Below are 18146 nucleotides of genomic sequence, written 5' to 3'. Positions count from 1 at the left end.
GACCCTTATTGAGGATGCCCTTCGACATCTACCGATGACACTCATGTCAGGAATGTCACTGAAATTGAGTGTGCCAATTGAAGACTGACTGTCCAAGAGATTGCAGAAGAATTTGACGTTTCAGTCGGATGAGGTCATGAAATTTTGGAATGCATCGGGTTGCCACCAAGTTTGTCCCATGACTCATGAGTCAAGACCGGAAAGACCTATACCTTGCAATCTGTGAAGAACTTTTGGATTGTAAAAATGAGAATGAGGCATTCCTTAAGGGAATCATAACTGATGATGAGACATGGGTCTACAGTTATGATGTTGAGACAACAGCTTAAGCTTCACAATGTTTCGGGAAAGGTTCTCCAAGACCAAAAAAAGCTTGTCAGGTCAGGTCAGGTCAGGTTAAATGTCTCAGCCATGCAAGTAGTTTTCTTTGAGTTTGAAGGATTAGTTCATCATGAATTCACACCACAGGAAGAAACTGTTAGTGATGGTACTATTAGGACATGTTGTGACACCTGCAAGAAAATGTGAGCAAGAAATTGCCTGAAACGTGGTGACACAATTCATGGCTCTTGGATCATGATAATGCACTTGCACATTTATGCCTGTTGGTATGCGACTATTGCACAAAAAATGGAATCACTGTGGCGCCTCATCCTTCGCATGCACCAGACCTGGCCTCTGTGGACTTTTTCCTTTGTTTCCAAAGTTGAAAACCCCACTGAAAGGACAAAGGTTTGCAATGACAGATGAGATAAAAGAAAATTTGCAGATGACACTTCATACATTCCAGCAAGAGGCATATCAAGACTGCTTCCAGAAGTGGAAAGAGCATTGGGAGTGATGTATCAATTGTGGAGGAGAGTGTTTTGAAGGAGGCCATGCACAGTAAGTAAAAGGTAAGCGTAGAAAAATTTTGTGGACAAAGTTGTGAAATTTTCTCAACAGACCTCTTATACCCCCCTTTTTCTTCACTGTAGATTTGTTCACTGAGTCAAACTGTAGTGCACAACATTTCTTCATGTCACAATATTTGAAATTTGAATGGGATGGGGCAGTAGAATATCATGAAAAGCACTGTCAACCAGATTTGGATGCACTGATGTCTCTAGCTCAACATACAGCAGTAGTGGCAATTGTGATGCTCGAGCAGTTACGGGCCTGTAGTGATTTAGTGCCTAGGATTGATCCTAATGTAAGCAAAGCATGTTTGTGATAAGAACACTCTTCATACTGAGACTTTTCATGTTGGTGCTGCCAGTAACAGGGAAAAATCACCAAAAGTTTGATGATAATGGCCAGAATTCAGTTGTTTCCATTTGTGGCCAAAGTTATTCAGTATCCATACTGTGTACAGTAGAGCTGCTGTAGACATTGCTAATAATTTTACGCAGTTGTTTGGTACTGTTGAGGTCACTGTATTGATGTGAATCTTTACAATTCAGTGTCTCCCACACATTTTTGTGACCAACAATTGCTCATAGTTGACATCATGTCAGTTTGCACCAAAGCAGCGTAGACCCTATAGCAACACTCTCTTTTCACCCACTGTCTTGCTAATCGACTGAGAGTATGATGAAGATGTGCAGAGTGTTTATGTTTGAGATACTGTGAATATTAACTTTAGAATGAGTATGATTTTTACCCTCATAATGGCCTGGAGAGGTTAAAAAATAGACTTGTATGAAGAGCAAGAAATAATGATGGAAAAGTGACAAAATTTCTAAGAATTAAAAAACTTGAATATTTAATAGTGGCTGAGTTGCTTAACGTCTTCAGATTCGGATGTGGAGTTTTATCATACAGAGACTTCATGCATCTATATCATTTTGAGTTAGAGAAAGTGCTGTTAGATAAAGGTTTTACAGGTGTTACGTTCCTTATGAAGTGAGTTGAACAAAACTTAGAGAGGACAGAAACCTGTATTCTGACTGAAATCTTTTTTGCCTGAACATATTGAGGTCAGATTTATTCAGCTGAAAGAAAGTACCTGCATTCCAAACCTTCTGTGGTGTTTTAAATACCAAACATATGGCCACATCCTGCTCAAATACAAAGTTAATGTTACTTCAAGGGATTATGGTCAAGCAGCACCCAAAGCAGGTACTGAATGCATCATGTCACAAGTATGTCTTAATTGTTTTGATTATGTGCCCTGAGCAGGAAATGTCTCACTTCTGTTCCTGAGGAGAAAATAAGATAAATCAATGTGACAACTGTATATCATACAGTTAGGTTAAAAAAAAAGACATTCAGATATATGCAAGTGCTGCAGTTCACAATATTATTTGTTATAGCCCTGAACAAACCATGATTGAAAGTGATGCATTCTCACAGACACCAGAGAACTGATATGTCTATCAACACTTGTAGCAAATGCTCATACCAAAAGGCCCTTTAAAGTATAGCTGGAGAGACAGCTTAACTTGCCTTTCCCTCTCAAGGGGATACAAACTTGTATTAATAAATCAAAAACTACCCACAAAGTCTGTCCTCATACGTTGAGTCCATTTCTGTTTATCAGCCGTCACAACAAACTCATATGAATGAAGGACAAGGGGAGCATCAAAGATGATGTGTGTGGAGGTAGGTGGTGGTGTTGGGGTGGAGAGGGGGAGTGTGATGCACTTGATCAATCACTCCTTTTTTTAATGTCAGATGATGAATGTATCATGCACTGTGATGACTGTACAGGAAGACAATGACATCCATCTACTCTCTCCACTATTCAGGAGCACATTGCCAAAGATAAGAGATGAATGGAAAGAGAACTGATGTTAATAATTAACTGCAATACTGGAACAGAACCATTTTCATCAATAACCAACTTGAAAAAAAAGAACAATTATATCACAAGCGACACCTTTTACCTATGCACATTTCAGAAATACATGTGATCAAAGTAATGAAAATCATTTTTTAGCACCGAGTATTTCTCACTTTACCTACTGAATAATACTTGTTGATCTTAATAAGCTGACTGTAAAGATGGAACAAGTTTTTTAATCTAACCCTTGAAGAGGATAAAAGAAATTTTGTTCTATTAATGCAACATGAGCTTATCTTTAATAATGGTAAAACATTACATCATAATCTCAAGAGAGTATATTGCCTTGTACACAGGACAATTACATTGACTATTTGTAGTTTTGCTTGACAGACTCTGTTATTTAAAGAGTGAGTTCAGATTTACAAATTAGAGCTTCCATTGAGCAATATTTTCCCTTAAGTGTAATTACAACAATATCATCATTTAAAAAGAATTTTAGCTAAAGTTATGAAATAAACACTGGAGTTGTAAAAAATATTGTTTTTTTTTTTTGGACTTATTATTTTGTGCTAAATTTTTATTTTTATTAGCAGTGAACTCTGCAAACTAATTCTACTTATTGAGAAACTGTTCATACAGGCCCATAAGAGACAGACACATAAAACCAGATTTCTTTCCACACACTGTAACTGACTGGTGGCTATAACCATAAAAAATTATAATCATTTGTAGGTGGATTTCACAGGTGCCAATGTTAGCACATCTGCTAAGAGCTTTAACTCTGTACATTATTTAGGTGTGTGCATATTATTGCAGGTGTAACTAAAAAAAAATGATAACTTATGAACAAGTGATATTAATTGCCATTCATAAGAACATAACTTCAAAAAGATTGTTGCACTTCTGATCTTTAACAAAATTACAAGCACACTTTTATTTCCTGTTTAGTCATTCTACCTATTCCCACTTTTTTATTTTTTCATATCCATATCTTACCCTTCTGATTTATGTTTTCCATAATTTGTCAAAAATAACTTCTGATGAATTCTGGAATGCTTCATTATACAGAACATTGCTGAAATGACATTTTCAAAAGCAACTGTCTTCAGTATGTTAATTAATTTAATCCATTATCAACTTAGTCCTGCAGCCATTTGTAAGCTGTTTGGAGCCCCTCGGCACTAAGACCCTTCAGAACCACTTAAAATGACACTAGGCTGAAATAAATAGTGGAATAAATTGATTACCATACCACAGGCAATTAATGGGTGAAAATGTTATTTCATTAATACATGTACCAACAAAAGTGAAAATATTAAGCACAGCTGCTTCCATTCCTCATTTCTATCCAACTACCCTAACACTCTGTACCACCAATTTTCTTTATGTTCTGCAGAATTATAAAATAACTTTAATCAAACAGTAGAGACATATCCTAGTGAAACGTTGTTCAACCTGGAGATAGCTATTTTGAATTTTAATGGTAGAATAAGCATTCATCAACAGTATTTTGTCAGTGTGGGTGGAGGTCAAAGGATACAGTTCCTAATCAAACTGGACCGAATTCCAAAATTTTCTATAGTGTTTCTTGTAGTGAGTGGATTTGAAACTGTCAATGTGGGTCTATCCACTGGAAGTGGACATTAAGTTAAACAGCTCATTTGTTGATAATAGGGAACAGTTGGGTATGCACTGTCTATGGACTTCATTCTTTGTTGTCTTTTCCTTTTGATAATAACCCATAACAACAAAAACAAACATTACACAGCATTAGAATTCACCAACTATCTGCATAGTACAAATACATGCTTCACACATTACAAGATACTATGCCCAACCTCTAACCATGAAGTTAGAAGTGCTGTATCCCACTGAAATTGAAACTGAGTTGAAGTAGTTCACTGCAACTTTTGGGAATCCTGTTAAGTCCCATATCAAGGGGAAGCAAGCACAAAAGGGTCGAGGTCTGTAAATTAACTGTAAGATGAAAGTGATACTTCTTAGGGAAATAGCAGAAAGGGATTAAAATATCACCTTACAAACTTACTATTTGTGCCTGGGACTTTGTACAACATGTTGAAGAGTTTGTTCTGGCAGCCATTGATGGAAAAGGGTACAATCAACTACAGACTGGATGAACACAGTGACTGATGGAGGAGACTGAGAGGAGCAATTTTGCTTACAGAATTTCAAACAAAATCACAATTTGCAGCTCTGTACCCAGTATTAGTTGTGGCATTCTGCATCTGAGTTGAGTGGAAGGCCTGAACCAGGACTTTGAAGGTTCTGTGAAAAGCTATGCATCACCTTCTAGACATGTACCATAGGGCTGAGATTTGTAGGATCCACCTAAATAACTCACGGATGCACTACACATTAGAGTCTGCTACCCTGGTGGCTGACAGAGTGGGGGGTGCACACAACGGTTTTTCAGATTAGGAAAGTATCCACTCTGTCCAGATAAATATAGTTGCAGAAGACACCAAAGTATCAGTGTAAGATCAAAAAGAGATATTCAATCCAATTTGAATGCTCATAACTGCAAAAGGTCCTACATAATCTCCCTATCTCCCTCATATATATTTTAGCTAGGTTTCTTGATCGATGGTACACAGAGATTACTATATGTTTTACACTTTCCTCCTCTACAAAATTCTTCCATGTTATCAAACTAAACTGAGCTCTTATCAGAAAGACTAGCCTTTGTGATTCTTACATTTTCAAAGTAGTATTTTTTTAATTTTTAGTGATATGTTTTTACTGGTTGCTTTCTTTATAGTATATAATTTTATACATTTAGAAAATAGGTCTACCATAACAAACATGTAACTGTAACCTCCTTTTGCTTTTGGCTATTGCCTACATTAAGTCAACTCCTATCAGCTCCACCTTTTTTTGTTGAATTATATTCTGTATGTGTCCTCTACTAGTTTGGTTGGTGACCTTTACATGTTGATGTCTGTCACAAGTGGCTACAATTTTTCTGACTCTTCTGGTTAGGTATAAAAATATAATTTTTCTTGACCCTTTGGATACATTTCAATGCACACAAAGTCCAAAGCTTTCATGTACACACTTTATCAGACTGTCTATATACTGTTCTGGCCAACAAAACATCCATTTATCACTATCTGGACTGTTTTCCCTAATTAATACTCCCTTGTAAACTTCATAATTTTGTTCCACTTTTGCTTTCGCTTTTTTTCCTGGATAAATTTTTACACACTTCCAATTCTCATCATGATTTTGGTTTCTCCTTAGTTCGTTTCAGCTTCTCCTAACCTTTTTCTCATTTTTTATTCCTTACATATACATAATCCTGAAATCCAATGATGAAAACTCCAGGTTGGAATATCGACAATATTAGGAAAAGAACATATTGCTGTGGACTATAAAGATGACATGTTGAGCTGCAGACAGGCAACATGCACACTGGAAGATGGAGATGGTGGTCGTGTGTGTGTGTGTGTATGTGTGTGTGTGTGTGTGTGTGTGTGTGTGTGTGTGAGAGAGAGAGAGAGAGAGAGAGAGAGAGAGAGAGAGAGAGAGAGAGGTGTGCTTTTGTGGGTGTGTTTTTCTATTCTGATGAAGGCTTCAGCTGAAAACTAAATCTATAACAGTCTTTTCATTATACATGTCTGCAACTTAGTGTGTCTACTTTACAGTGAGTAGCAATCTATCCTTTTCCTAATATTGATGACAATCCTGAAATCCCTTTCTCCTTTATTTGCATCTGCAATAAGATTTTTCACTCCTTTAAGTATTTAAATGAATAATGAGATTTTTCCAAGAAAAGAGCCCACCTTGTAATCCTACTCTCATATAGCTTACATTCCTGCAGAAATCAAGCAATGGAAAATCGAGGATGGAATGTAACAATATTCGAGAAGGAAAGTTGCCACTCACTATATAGCGGAGATGCTCAGTTACAGATAGGCACAACAAAATGACTCTCACACTTAAAGCTTTCAGCCATTAAGGCCTTTCTTAACAATAGACATGCCGGCCGAAGTGGCCGTGCGGTTCTAGGCGCTGCAGTCTGGAGCCGAGCGACCGCTACGGTCACAGGTTCGAATCCTGCCTTGGGCATGGATGTGTGTGATGTCCTTAGGTGGTTGTTGTTGTTGTGGTCTTCAGTCCTGAGACTGGTTTGATGCAGCTCTCCATGCTACCCTATCCTGTGCAAGCTTCTTCATCTCCCAGTACCTACTGCAGCCTACCCTATCCTGTGCAAGCTTCTTCATCTCCCGGTACCTACTGCAGCCTACATCCTTCTGAATCTGCTTAGTGTATTCATCTCTTGGTCTCCCTCTACGATTTTTACCCTCCACACAGCCCTCCAACACTAAATTGGTGATCCCTCGATGTCTCAGAACATGTCCTACCAACCGATCCCTTCTTTTTGTCAAGTTGTGCCATATACTCCTCTTCTCCCCAATTCTATCCAATACTTCATCATTAGTTATGTGATCTACCCATCTAATCTTCAGCATTCTTCTGTAGCACCACATTTCAAAAGCTTCTATTCTCTTCTTGTCCAAACTATTTATCGTCCATGTTTCACTTCCATACATGGCTACACTCCATTCAAATACTTTCAGAAACGACTTCCTGACACTTAAATCTATACTCGATGTTAACAAATTTCTCTTCTTCAGAAACGCTTTCCTTGCCATTGCCAGTCTACATTTTATATCCTCTCTACTTCGACCATCATCAGTTACTTTGCTCCCCAAGCCCGCCGCGGTGGTCTAGCGGTTCTAGGCGCTCAGTCCGGAGCCGCACGACTGCTACGGTCGCTGGTTCGAATCCTGCCTCGGGCATGGATGTGTGTGATGTCCTTAGGTTAGTTAGGTTTAAGTAGTTCTAAGTTCTAGGGGACTGATGACCATAGATGTTAAGTCCCATAGTGCTCAGAGCCATTTGAACCATTTTTTTTGCTCCCCAAATAGCAAAACTCATTTACTACTTTAAGTGTCTCATTTCCTAATCTAATTCCCTCCCTGTTTTGCTTTTGTTGATGTTCATCTTATACCCTCCCTTCAAGACACTGTCCATTCCGTTCAACTGCTCTTCCAAGTCCTTTGCTGTCTCTGACAGAATTACAATGTCATCGGGGAACCTCGAAGTTTTTATTTCTTCTCCATGGACTTTAATACCTACTCTGAATTTTTCTTTTGTTTCCTTTGCTGCTTGCTCAATATACAGATTGAATAACATCGGGGAGAGGCTACAACCCTGTCTCACTCCCTTCCCAACCACTGCTTCCCCTTCATGTCCCTCGACTCTTATAACTGCCATCTGGTTTCTGTACAAATTGTAAATAGCCTTTCGCTCCCTGTATTTTACCCCTGCCACCTTTAGAAGTCGAAAGAGAGTATTCCAGTCAACACTGTCAAAAGCTTTCTCTAAGTCTACAAATTCTAGAAATGTAGGTTTGCCTTTCCTTAATCTTTCTTCTAAGATAAGTCATAAGGTCAGTATCGCCTCACGTGTTCCAACATTTCTACGGAATCCAAACTGATCTTCCCCGAGGTCAGCTTCTACCAGTTTTTCCATTCGTCTGTAAATAATTCACATTAGTATTTTGCAGCTGTGACTTATTAAACTGATAGTTCGGTAATTTTCACATCTATCAACACCTGCTTTCTTTGGGATTGGAATTATTATATTCTTCTTGAAGTCTGAGGGTATTTCGCCTGCCTCATACATCTTGCTCACCAGATGGTAGAGTTTTGTCAGGACTGGCTCTCCCAAGGCCGTCAGTAGTAGGTTAGTTAGGTTTAATTAGTTCTAAGTTCTAGGCGACTAAACAGTGTGTGTGTGTGTGTGTGTGTGTGTGTGTGTGTGTGTGTGTGTGTGTGTGAGCACACGCATCCATGTGTGTACATGCCTGCCTGCATTTCTGTTGATGAAGGCCTTAATGGGTGAAAGCTTTGATTGGGAGAGTCTTTGTTGTGCCTGTCTGCAACTCAGCATCTCGGCTATATGGAGAGTAGCAACTTTCCTTCTCAAATATTGTTACATTCCTGCAGATAACTTAAAGCATTGTGAACAGAATATACAATGGTTTTGTGTTTCAGTAAACAATTTCTAAATTTTGTAAAAGTCCAGTGTTCTGCCAAGCTCCTTCTCAACCACAGAATAATTTTTTCAAGCTTTTGTAGTGTTCTGTTTGCAAATGGGATAGAATGACTTTCTAATCTGCCATCTACTACTTTCTTTTAAAATAAATGAGCTCCCTCTCCAATATTACTACTGTATGTCATTAGACATAATAAAAATATACAGTCTAATCTGTGCAAAAATTTGTTATCTCACAACTGTGTTTTTATTTCATTGAAAGCTTGCTGGCATTCAGTACTTCAAATCCATATTACATTATTCTTTAAAATATAATTCAGACATGTTGTATTCAATGCCTGTGTTTTTGTGTGTTTTCTGTAAAAACTGGATAAACCAAAGAATCATTTTGAACTTCTGTTTTTGACTTAAGGACCGAGAATTTAGCTATAGCTAAAATCTTGTCACTATCAGGCAAAATTCCTTCCTTAGTAATGCTGTGACCAAGAAATTTCAATTGTTTCACAGAAGAATTACATTTTTCCAACTTAAGTATTGTACCACATTCCCTCCATTTTCTCCCTACTGCTCTTAATAATTCCAAATGCTGTTGCAAACTTTTCCTGTGATTAATATATCATCTACGTAAAAAATCAATTTTGCTAGTAATTCTTTCCTAGAAGAAAATGTAAGTGATGTATAAACTCTGTCACACAAATGTTTAATCCAATACTTACAAAACAGTACTGATAAAATCTACCACCATGTAGAAAAGCAGTGTGTTTTCTTGAATTGAGTTGAAGTGATATCTGATGGAATCCCAAGGTGAGATCAAGACTAGTCATGTTACATTTTGAAATTTATGTTATAATTCAGCTGTATTTTCAGGATGATCAGTTTCTCTTTCTAATATTTTGTTGAAGTGTCTTGAATCTAATTAAAGTCTTATTGCTCCAACTGTTTACATACTGTTACAAGTGGATTATTATACTGTCTACAGCTCCTCCCTATAAGTCCCCAGCTTTATATCTTTTGTAGTTCTCTTTCTATGGGTCCCATTCGTAAGATAGTTATACCATAAGATTTAATATAAATAAAAGAAGAGTTCATGTGGTCATAGCTTAAGTTTGCACTGGTAATTTTTCACTCTCCCTGGTTTCTCATTAAAGACATCACAATATTCATATAAAATTTCCTTAAATTCTCCTTTTGACTCTGGTTTAGTTTCCAGCGCCCTCTTCTTTGGCTTCTACTAAATTAAGATAATATACTAGATATTCCCTCTACTTAAGATAATCTTTGTCTTCCTCAAAGTCTCCTGCATCATCTATATACTCCATCCACCTGACTTGATTAAAAGTTTTATGCTATTTACAATAATCAGTTTGGTTGAGTAGAAAATCCACTTCTTGGTTCAGTAAAACTTATTTCTTTATTTTTGTGGCAGAATCCTACTATAGCTTTTACAATCAAATTCAGGCCCAAAATAATTTCCTTCCTCAACTCAGGGATCACAAGGCAATGTTGAACAAATGGTATGTTGCTTATTCTAAATGACAGTAGTATTTATTTGGTCATTGTTTTACTGTCTTCCAGGGGCTCCTGTAATCTTCATCTGTATTACAGGTAACCCCAAAAAATCTGAATTGTGATTAATTCTATGCCTTAATTTTTCTGATACTCAACAAATTGGACTCCTTGTGTCAGTCAGACAGATACCTTCCCAATTATCAGTTTTAGTATAACTTTATGGACTTTCTTGTGTATCACAACTATCTGTGTTTTCTGCTTCATATAAAAGATCTTTCTCAATTTGTTTGAACCATATATCTTTTACCTTATCTTTGTTTATGAGTGGTTCTACTTCCTGTTGTATGGAAATCACAGGCATATCAATTTTCGTAAGATCGCTAAATCATTTCTTCTCTCCTCCCACCATTCTGGATGCTAACTTCCACACACATTTTTCAGTTTGTCTTTTATTCTACTCTCACTACTTTGATTAGCATAATGATCTCAAACTACCCTTAAAATTTCATAACTTACACATTTTGCATACTCCCTGTCATGTTTATAGTTGCTTATTGTTTTACTGATATCAATTGGTAAAATTTCACTTTCATGAACCTCTCTATCACAGTTATGCTGTCCCTGAATATACCAATTGCTATCCCCACAAATAACTTCCTTTAATATTTCATCTTTAAGCTCCACATAAATCATGCCATCTGATTCTCACTTCCTATATTTTCTACAATATCTTTAACAACACCTTCTCTATTCTCACTACTGTTGGCAGTTGCATCATCCTAACCATTCTCATTCTAATTGTCTTCTTCACTGTTTTCATTACTACTATCTAACATAGTTTTTTCCCAGGGAAGTGTGATAGGACCACTCTCAGTCTATGCATATAAAAATGATCTGATGGATGGAGTGAGCAGCAGTTTACATGTGCTTGCTGATAAACATTGTGGTGCACAGGAAGGTCTCATTGTTGAATGAGTGTAGATTAGGTTAATTTAATTGGATAGATAAAAAAATCTACTCACCAAGCAGCAGCAGCAGAATACACGCATAAAAGAAGGTTATAAGTAGACAAGTTTTTGGAGCCAGTGGTTCCTCCTTCAAGCAGAAGGTTGAAGGGGAAGGAAGAGGTGTGAAGGAAAAGGAATGGAAAGCTATAGGAAAAGGGGCATATTTAAGGAAAGTCACCCAGAACCACAGGTCAGGGGAGAGTTACCACACAGAATGAGAAAGAAAGACTGATTGTTGGGGACTGCATTGCAGTCTGCTGCTGTGTAGTCAGTGATGGGTGCTGCTGCTGTTGTTGCTGATGCTTCAATTGCTGAAAAACTGGCTGATTCTGCTGGCGTAGATGATGATGATGATGTGTTGTTGAGTCTGTCTCCAACAAATATAACTTTTCTCTCAAAATATAGTTTCCAGTGAGCATAGAAACTCTCTGCATTCCTGCATTTTAATTTACTCGTATTTCATTATCATGTACTGGAGGCCCTGTTCCAGTATGTACTGTGTATCAAAAAGTGTGGTAATCATTTCAACTGTCAGTGGGAAGCCAGCGTTCCCTCACAGAGATTCTTTGCTAATTGTCTGGTGGAGGAACCCATCTGCCAAATTGGGGGATAGATGGAATTTTTGTAGGAAGTCTGCCCTCAGTATTGGGTCATACACATTGCCTATAATGAATTACCATGTAAATGTCCCATGTAGCCCTATATTTACTGTCTTTTCCACAGTTCCTAAGTATTTGATGGGGGTGTCAATGGTAGCACATAGTTGTGCAACCGACATTTCATGCATTGGTTTAAATAAACAAGCAGATATGGTGTTCACTGTGGAGCTGGTGTCCATTAGGAAGAGTATGTTAGAGGTGTAGTCCCACATGTAATGCCTTGTATCTGCTCCTGCTGACTTAGTCAAACTGATTTGGCCATTGCTCCTGATTCCTAAGTGTTTATATTGTCTGTTCTAATAAGGGTGCCTATTGTGGTCTCCTTCTGAAGTTCCAGAAAGTCACATAGTTATGATCAGTAACTATAATCTCTTATAGGAAAAATTACCACAGACTAAGAGCGTAACATGCTGATGACATCAAGTTTGAAAGTATCTTTGTGAGTTCACACCACTTCATCTGAAAATCAATATTCATTCCCAGAAATCTTATATTTTTTATACATTCTATGGAGGTGCCATCTACAGTTAATGTAACAGTGGAAATGGGACAGTGGTATTCTTTATCTTCTGCTTTACCTTTCTTCAGCAAAGGTACAACTCTTGCATGTTTTAATTGCTTTATAATACACTGATAAAGCTCTAGAGTGAAATTTTTATCAGTTCATGAACAAATTGCAGTCTGTCTATTTTATTTTCTACAACAACAACAATAATAATAATAATAAATTAAGAATAAGAATATTATTATTACTATTTATTTATTTTGTGGGGCTCAATGGCCTGGTGCAACTCTTTCAATTAGCCACCGTTTCAGAAACTTGTGTGGCCCTAATCTACCCCCAGTTGATCCAAGAAGGGAAAGGAGACCTACAGTTTAATATGGAACCAGAACAATGTGTCATTTGTTGTGACTCCTCACATCATTGAGAGGTGAAGGGTAGAATCCGTGGTCAGGCTTAGATTCGATCCTGCAATCTCTTGGGTTTGTCATGCTCTTTATTGTTAGACCAGCAGGCCTGCCTTCTTTTCTACAGATTCTATAAATGATATCAAGTTATTCCTTTAGTGAAACCACACCAGAATTTTTCCCACAATCTATAAAAAATTATAGGTAATGTTGCATATATAATATACTAATGCATAAAGGTAACAACTTGTCAAACAATAGAGGCACTGGGTCATCGACAGGCACATAACCAAGACTGAAAACTTGTTAGCATTCAGAGAAAGAGTGCATGTGCATGTCCACACACACACACACACACACACACACACACACACACACACACACACACACACACACACACAAGTGTACGAGTGCCCGCACATGTTCAACCTGCACAGTTACATTGAACCATCATAATATAGCTACAAAGTGTGAACGTCTTGGGATTGGGAAGAGGGCACCCATGTACATGTATATGTCTGTGCATTATAGCTTCGAAAAGGATCTATGTGAAACCTGGCAATGTTTCACTTGAAGTTTCTTGCAGATTTTTAACAACTATTCTTTATTTTCAGGGACAACTGACTGTTAGTAAGAGAAAACCTGAAGAGAAGACAATATGGGAGGCCATAGTCACTGTTCTGAAGACTAAGAAACTTCTTCTAAGATCATTGTATTTATTTTTTATATGGTAGGTTTTATATCATAGATGTTAGTAGTGATAAGAGAGTACTACACAATGAGTGGGATAATTAAATTTATTCACCTGTATATATCATAGATGTTAGTAGTGATAAGAGAGTACTACACAATGAGTGAGATAATTAAATTTATTCACCTGTATGATTAATAGGTAAAATAACTAACCTGTGAAAAGGTAAAAATCTCTAGGCTATCCAAAGAATAAACATATTTATGGAATGGTGATGGAAGAAACTAATTGAGTTTTTATGTGTAATTATTATTGTTTGTCTTTCTGTTCAGGGCGGCAAATGCATTTGTCTACTATGGACTGTCTATCAATTCAACCTCTCTGGGAGGAAATAAATATCTCAACTTTGCACTAGTTGCGCTAGTTGAGATTCCTGGTTACACATTCTCCTGGATTGCTATGAATCGATTTGGGAGGCGTTCATCATTGGTGATATCGATGCTTATGTGCAGTGCCACATGCCTGGGTGCAGCATTTGTACCCCAAGGTCAGATTTCAAATGCGTTGAAGTTATATAGGGAGTAAATGCAGTGGAATTAGCCTTAAATATTGCTAAGAAACATGCTAAACCAGATGGTAAATATTTGTAATTGAAACATACGTATTTACACTTCCAAATATTTAACCTAATGACAGATTTACAGACTCTAGCAATTTTTTTTCTGCCAATAGTTTGTTCTCTCTGTCTTAAAGCATTCTTCTTTTGTACAGTTACCTTTATACTAATATAAAAACTGTTCTTCATTTGTTCAGTTTTACATCATGTTTGCTATAGTTTTTTTACACCATCCATTCTCTGATGAGCCAAAACATTATGACCACACCTCCCCCAAGAATGAATACCATATATTGATGTTTCAGGCATGTGACATGGTAAATAGAGAATATGTATAAGCAGAGCAGATGTATGAATCAAAACTATTCTAGTAATGAAATCCACTGACATAAGCAACTTTGATAAAGGACAGACAACAATGCTGGCTGTTTTCACATTACTGTTGTGAGCGCTGGTGGAAAGTATTTGAAGGATGGCAAAACCCTGTCTAGTCAACAAGGTGTGGGATGTTCACACTTCATCAGAGTATATGGAAGTTAGATGCTTGTCCTCACTGTAATGCAGGATATGCAGTAATCTGTGGCAAAATTAATGGCAGAGTACAATGCTGGTGCAAGCTCAAGTGTTTCGGAGCAACTCATTCTGTGCACATTGTTGAAGATGGGCTCCTGTAGGAGACGACATTTTCACAAGTTGACATGATCAGCTATGATTGCAATGAGCACAGAATCATCAAGACTGGACACCAGGGCAATGGTTGTGTCCAGGTATGCCATCATTAAAGTGATGTAGGATACATGGATGCAGGCAGTAAGGGCAGTATTACACTGTGGGTCATGTTTAACTGGGTTTTCATGGCACCTACAGTAGTAGTCACAGGCAGCATAACGGTTGTGGACTATGAACATTATTGAGGCCCACATGCATCCCTTCATGTTGATTTCTTCCCCATGACGATGGGATCAACTAGCAGGATAATTATCCATGTCACAAGGCCACAATCATGCCACAGAGGTTTTAGGAGCATGACAGTGATCTCACATTGTCTTGACTACCAACTTGTCCTGATCTGAAACTAATGGAACACGTGGTGAATACTGAGTGCTAGCTCTGAGCCCACATGGAGCAGCCTTTGCATATCATACGGTAACATCCCTGTCATCTTCTCACTTAAGTAGTACAGTTTCTATATTTTGCTAAATTTTGCTCTTATATTTCCACTATAGCACATCAATTCGAAATGTGACATATATTAGTACAAAACATGGGCAAGAGAAGTTATGCTAAATTTGAAGGTGAGGCAGTCTGTCAGCTCCTGGGTTAGAACTACACCCATCCCCACTCTTCACAATAAAAAATAGAGGGAAAGCTCATGTGCCTTCAGGTTACTTAAGGTGATCTTGAGGTCTGTCTTTTTTGTAGTTGCAATCATAGTGAAATATGCCATCATCTTTATCAAATAAGCATTTACAAAAATGTACCCCCTCCACCCTGCTGTCAAATATTTGTCAATTGTAATGTAACCACTGAGTCAATAATTTGTCCTTTTGTTAACTTGTCAACAAACACCATGGGGAGCCTCTTGAGTTCTCTCATCATATTCCTATATTTGCTGTATTTGGATTTGACCTTGCTGCTAAACAAATAATAGTTTGGTCCACACCATGGCAATAACTGAACATAACAACTTGCTTCCAATCATTAACTTTCTGTCCCTCATACCCCTTTTCAAGAGAGATTAATGTACGTGAGAAACCATTTGTAATCCCTCTAAATGATCAATCAGCATCCATACACCAACAACTGACAGTTCAGATGTGTTTCATGTTTGTTTATGTATAGCTGCCCATCTCAGACAGTACCCAGCAGCAGAAGTCAATTTCTTTAACATAGTAAATCATCTGCTTTGTTGTCTGTGAAAAGTGTATCTTCCAGCTATAGATATTATAATTATATGGTTTCCTCAAATGCCAGGGATAGGACTCAAGAGACTATGTAATTAAAAGAATGGGGAAACCTGTTAGTGGACATTAATATGGGGTGTGTCCATCCTTCACCTTTATGACAGCTTGAATTCTGCTGGGGACCTTTTCAGAGAGGTGTCTGAATGTTTGTGGAGAAATGGCAGCCTATTCTTTCTCAAGAGTTGAAACCAAAGAAAGTAGTGATGTTGAATGCTTGGCTCTTGAGTGAAGTCAACGTTCTAACTCATCCCAAAGATGTTCCTTTGTGTTCAGGTCAGGACTCTGGACAGGTCAGTTTGTTTCAAAAAATTGTCCACAAACCATTCATTGCCTCACAGATGCTACCTTATGACAGCATGCTTATACAAATGATCATAATCTCTGAACTGTCCCTCTATTGTATGCAGTACATTATGGTGTAAAATGTGTTCATATCCTTCTACATTTAGTGTTTTCTTGAGCACAATAAGCAGACCACACCTTGTTCATGGAAAATACCCTCATACCATTACACTACCTTCTCCATACTTCATTGTTGGCACTACACTTTATGGCACATAATGTTCTCCAGGCATTTGCCACACCTAAACCCTTCCATCAGATTACCATAAAGTATAGCTTGATTAATCACTCCACATTATTTGCTTCCAGTCATCCAGTTTCTAGTGGAATTGCTCTTTACACCACCTCAAGTATCACTTAGCATTTACTACAGAAATATTTAGTTTATGAGAAGCTGCTCTACCCTTACACCCCATTCTTTCTAACCCCCTATGCACACCAGTCACACCAGTCATAGTGCTAGCTAGTAGGACTCTGAAGCTCATAAGCAATGCTTTCAGTTGATTTAATGCAATATTTTATAACCACCATCTTGATGCTCAATGGTCCCTGTGCTTCAGTACATGAGGTCTGCCTGGTCTTGGTTTCATTATAGTTCCTTCATATTTCCTTCATTATAGTTCCTTCATATTTCCACTTAATCACATCATCAACAGTCAACTTTGGTAGCTTTAGAAGTGTTGAAATACCCTGATGGATCTCCTACTCAGGTGACGTCTAATAACTAGTCCACATTCGAAATCACTGAGCTCTCCTGACTGACCCACTCTAGTTACTGATTCTCTACTGACAACACAATACACCCTGTCTCCTTTTAATACTGGTAGTCCACCTTTCATGACATATAGTGTTCCATTCCACATTACTTAGGTGTGTCTGGGTACTTCTGATCAGATAGTGTAGAGCACATGTTACAAAATTCTAGAACTATTAGGGAAACAGATGCTTTGATATTTCCAAATACTTCCAGATTATTTCCATTTTTTCTAGTATACAGTTTCTTTCCTTAAACTATTTAGTCAGCAGTTATTGTACCAAACTGTAGTAAATTATCAAATTTGCAAGCCAACATTAACTTTATTTACAAAAACTCATCTAGTCCTTTCTGATGTTTGATGCTGAGTAATTTTAATATTTTAGCAAATATTAAGTATTTTTGAAATAACTTGATTTTTAAAATGAATTCCTGTCAGGCATTGTTTTCCTTATCATTGAGTAAATTTTCTGATTTTTATTTCCTCTGAAATTGAACAACATTGTTGTGTAGTCATGCACATTACTTAGTGTTATACTGGAGCCAAGGTAGCCCCTGAGGGCCAGCAACCAATATAACACCACAGAGGATGAGGTTGTCTATGCCCCCACTTGTGTTGTGACTGGCAATTCACAATTTTTCACAACACAGCTTTTATTGATGTAAGTTCACAAGGTTGACGACTGAACATACAAATGAAAGATAACAATAGCGCAAAAAAGTCTCCTAATTGAGGCAAACAAAAGTTCACTTCTTAATTTCCACAAACGTTTGTGGTAACACACTCACACACTAGTAACAGCCCAATTCTGAGACGAAGACGTAATCTTCAATGGTTGCAGTA

General features: G+C 37.6%; 1 protein-coding gene across 7 annotated transcripts in view; it reads left to right on the top strand.

The window, feature by feature from the left end:
- The window catches only part of LOC124721760 (organic cation transporter protein), a 306826-nt gene that overhangs the window by 287617 nt on the left and 1063 nt on the right, over positions 1–18146 (top strand). For all 7 annotated transcript variants that reach the window (XM_047246864.1, XM_047246870.1, XM_047246867.1 and 4 more), the window contains 2 exons: positions 13550–13665; positions 13959–14173. In XM_047246864.1, the coding sequence (XP_047102820.1) occupies positions 13550–13665; positions 13959–14173 (331 nt within the window). The remainder of the gene's footprint in view (positions 1–13549; positions 13666–13958; positions 14174–18146) is intronic.

The sequence above is a fragment of the Schistocerca piceifrons genome, chromosome X (genome assembly GCF_021461385.2).
Source record: "Schistocerca piceifrons isolate TAMUIC-IGC-003096 chromosome X, iqSchPice1.1, whole genome shotgun sequence".
NCBI lineage: Eukaryota > Metazoa > Arthropoda > Insecta > Orthoptera > Acrididae > Schistocerca > Schistocerca piceifrons.
This window is presented reverse-complemented; position numbering and strand designations above follow the sequence as displayed.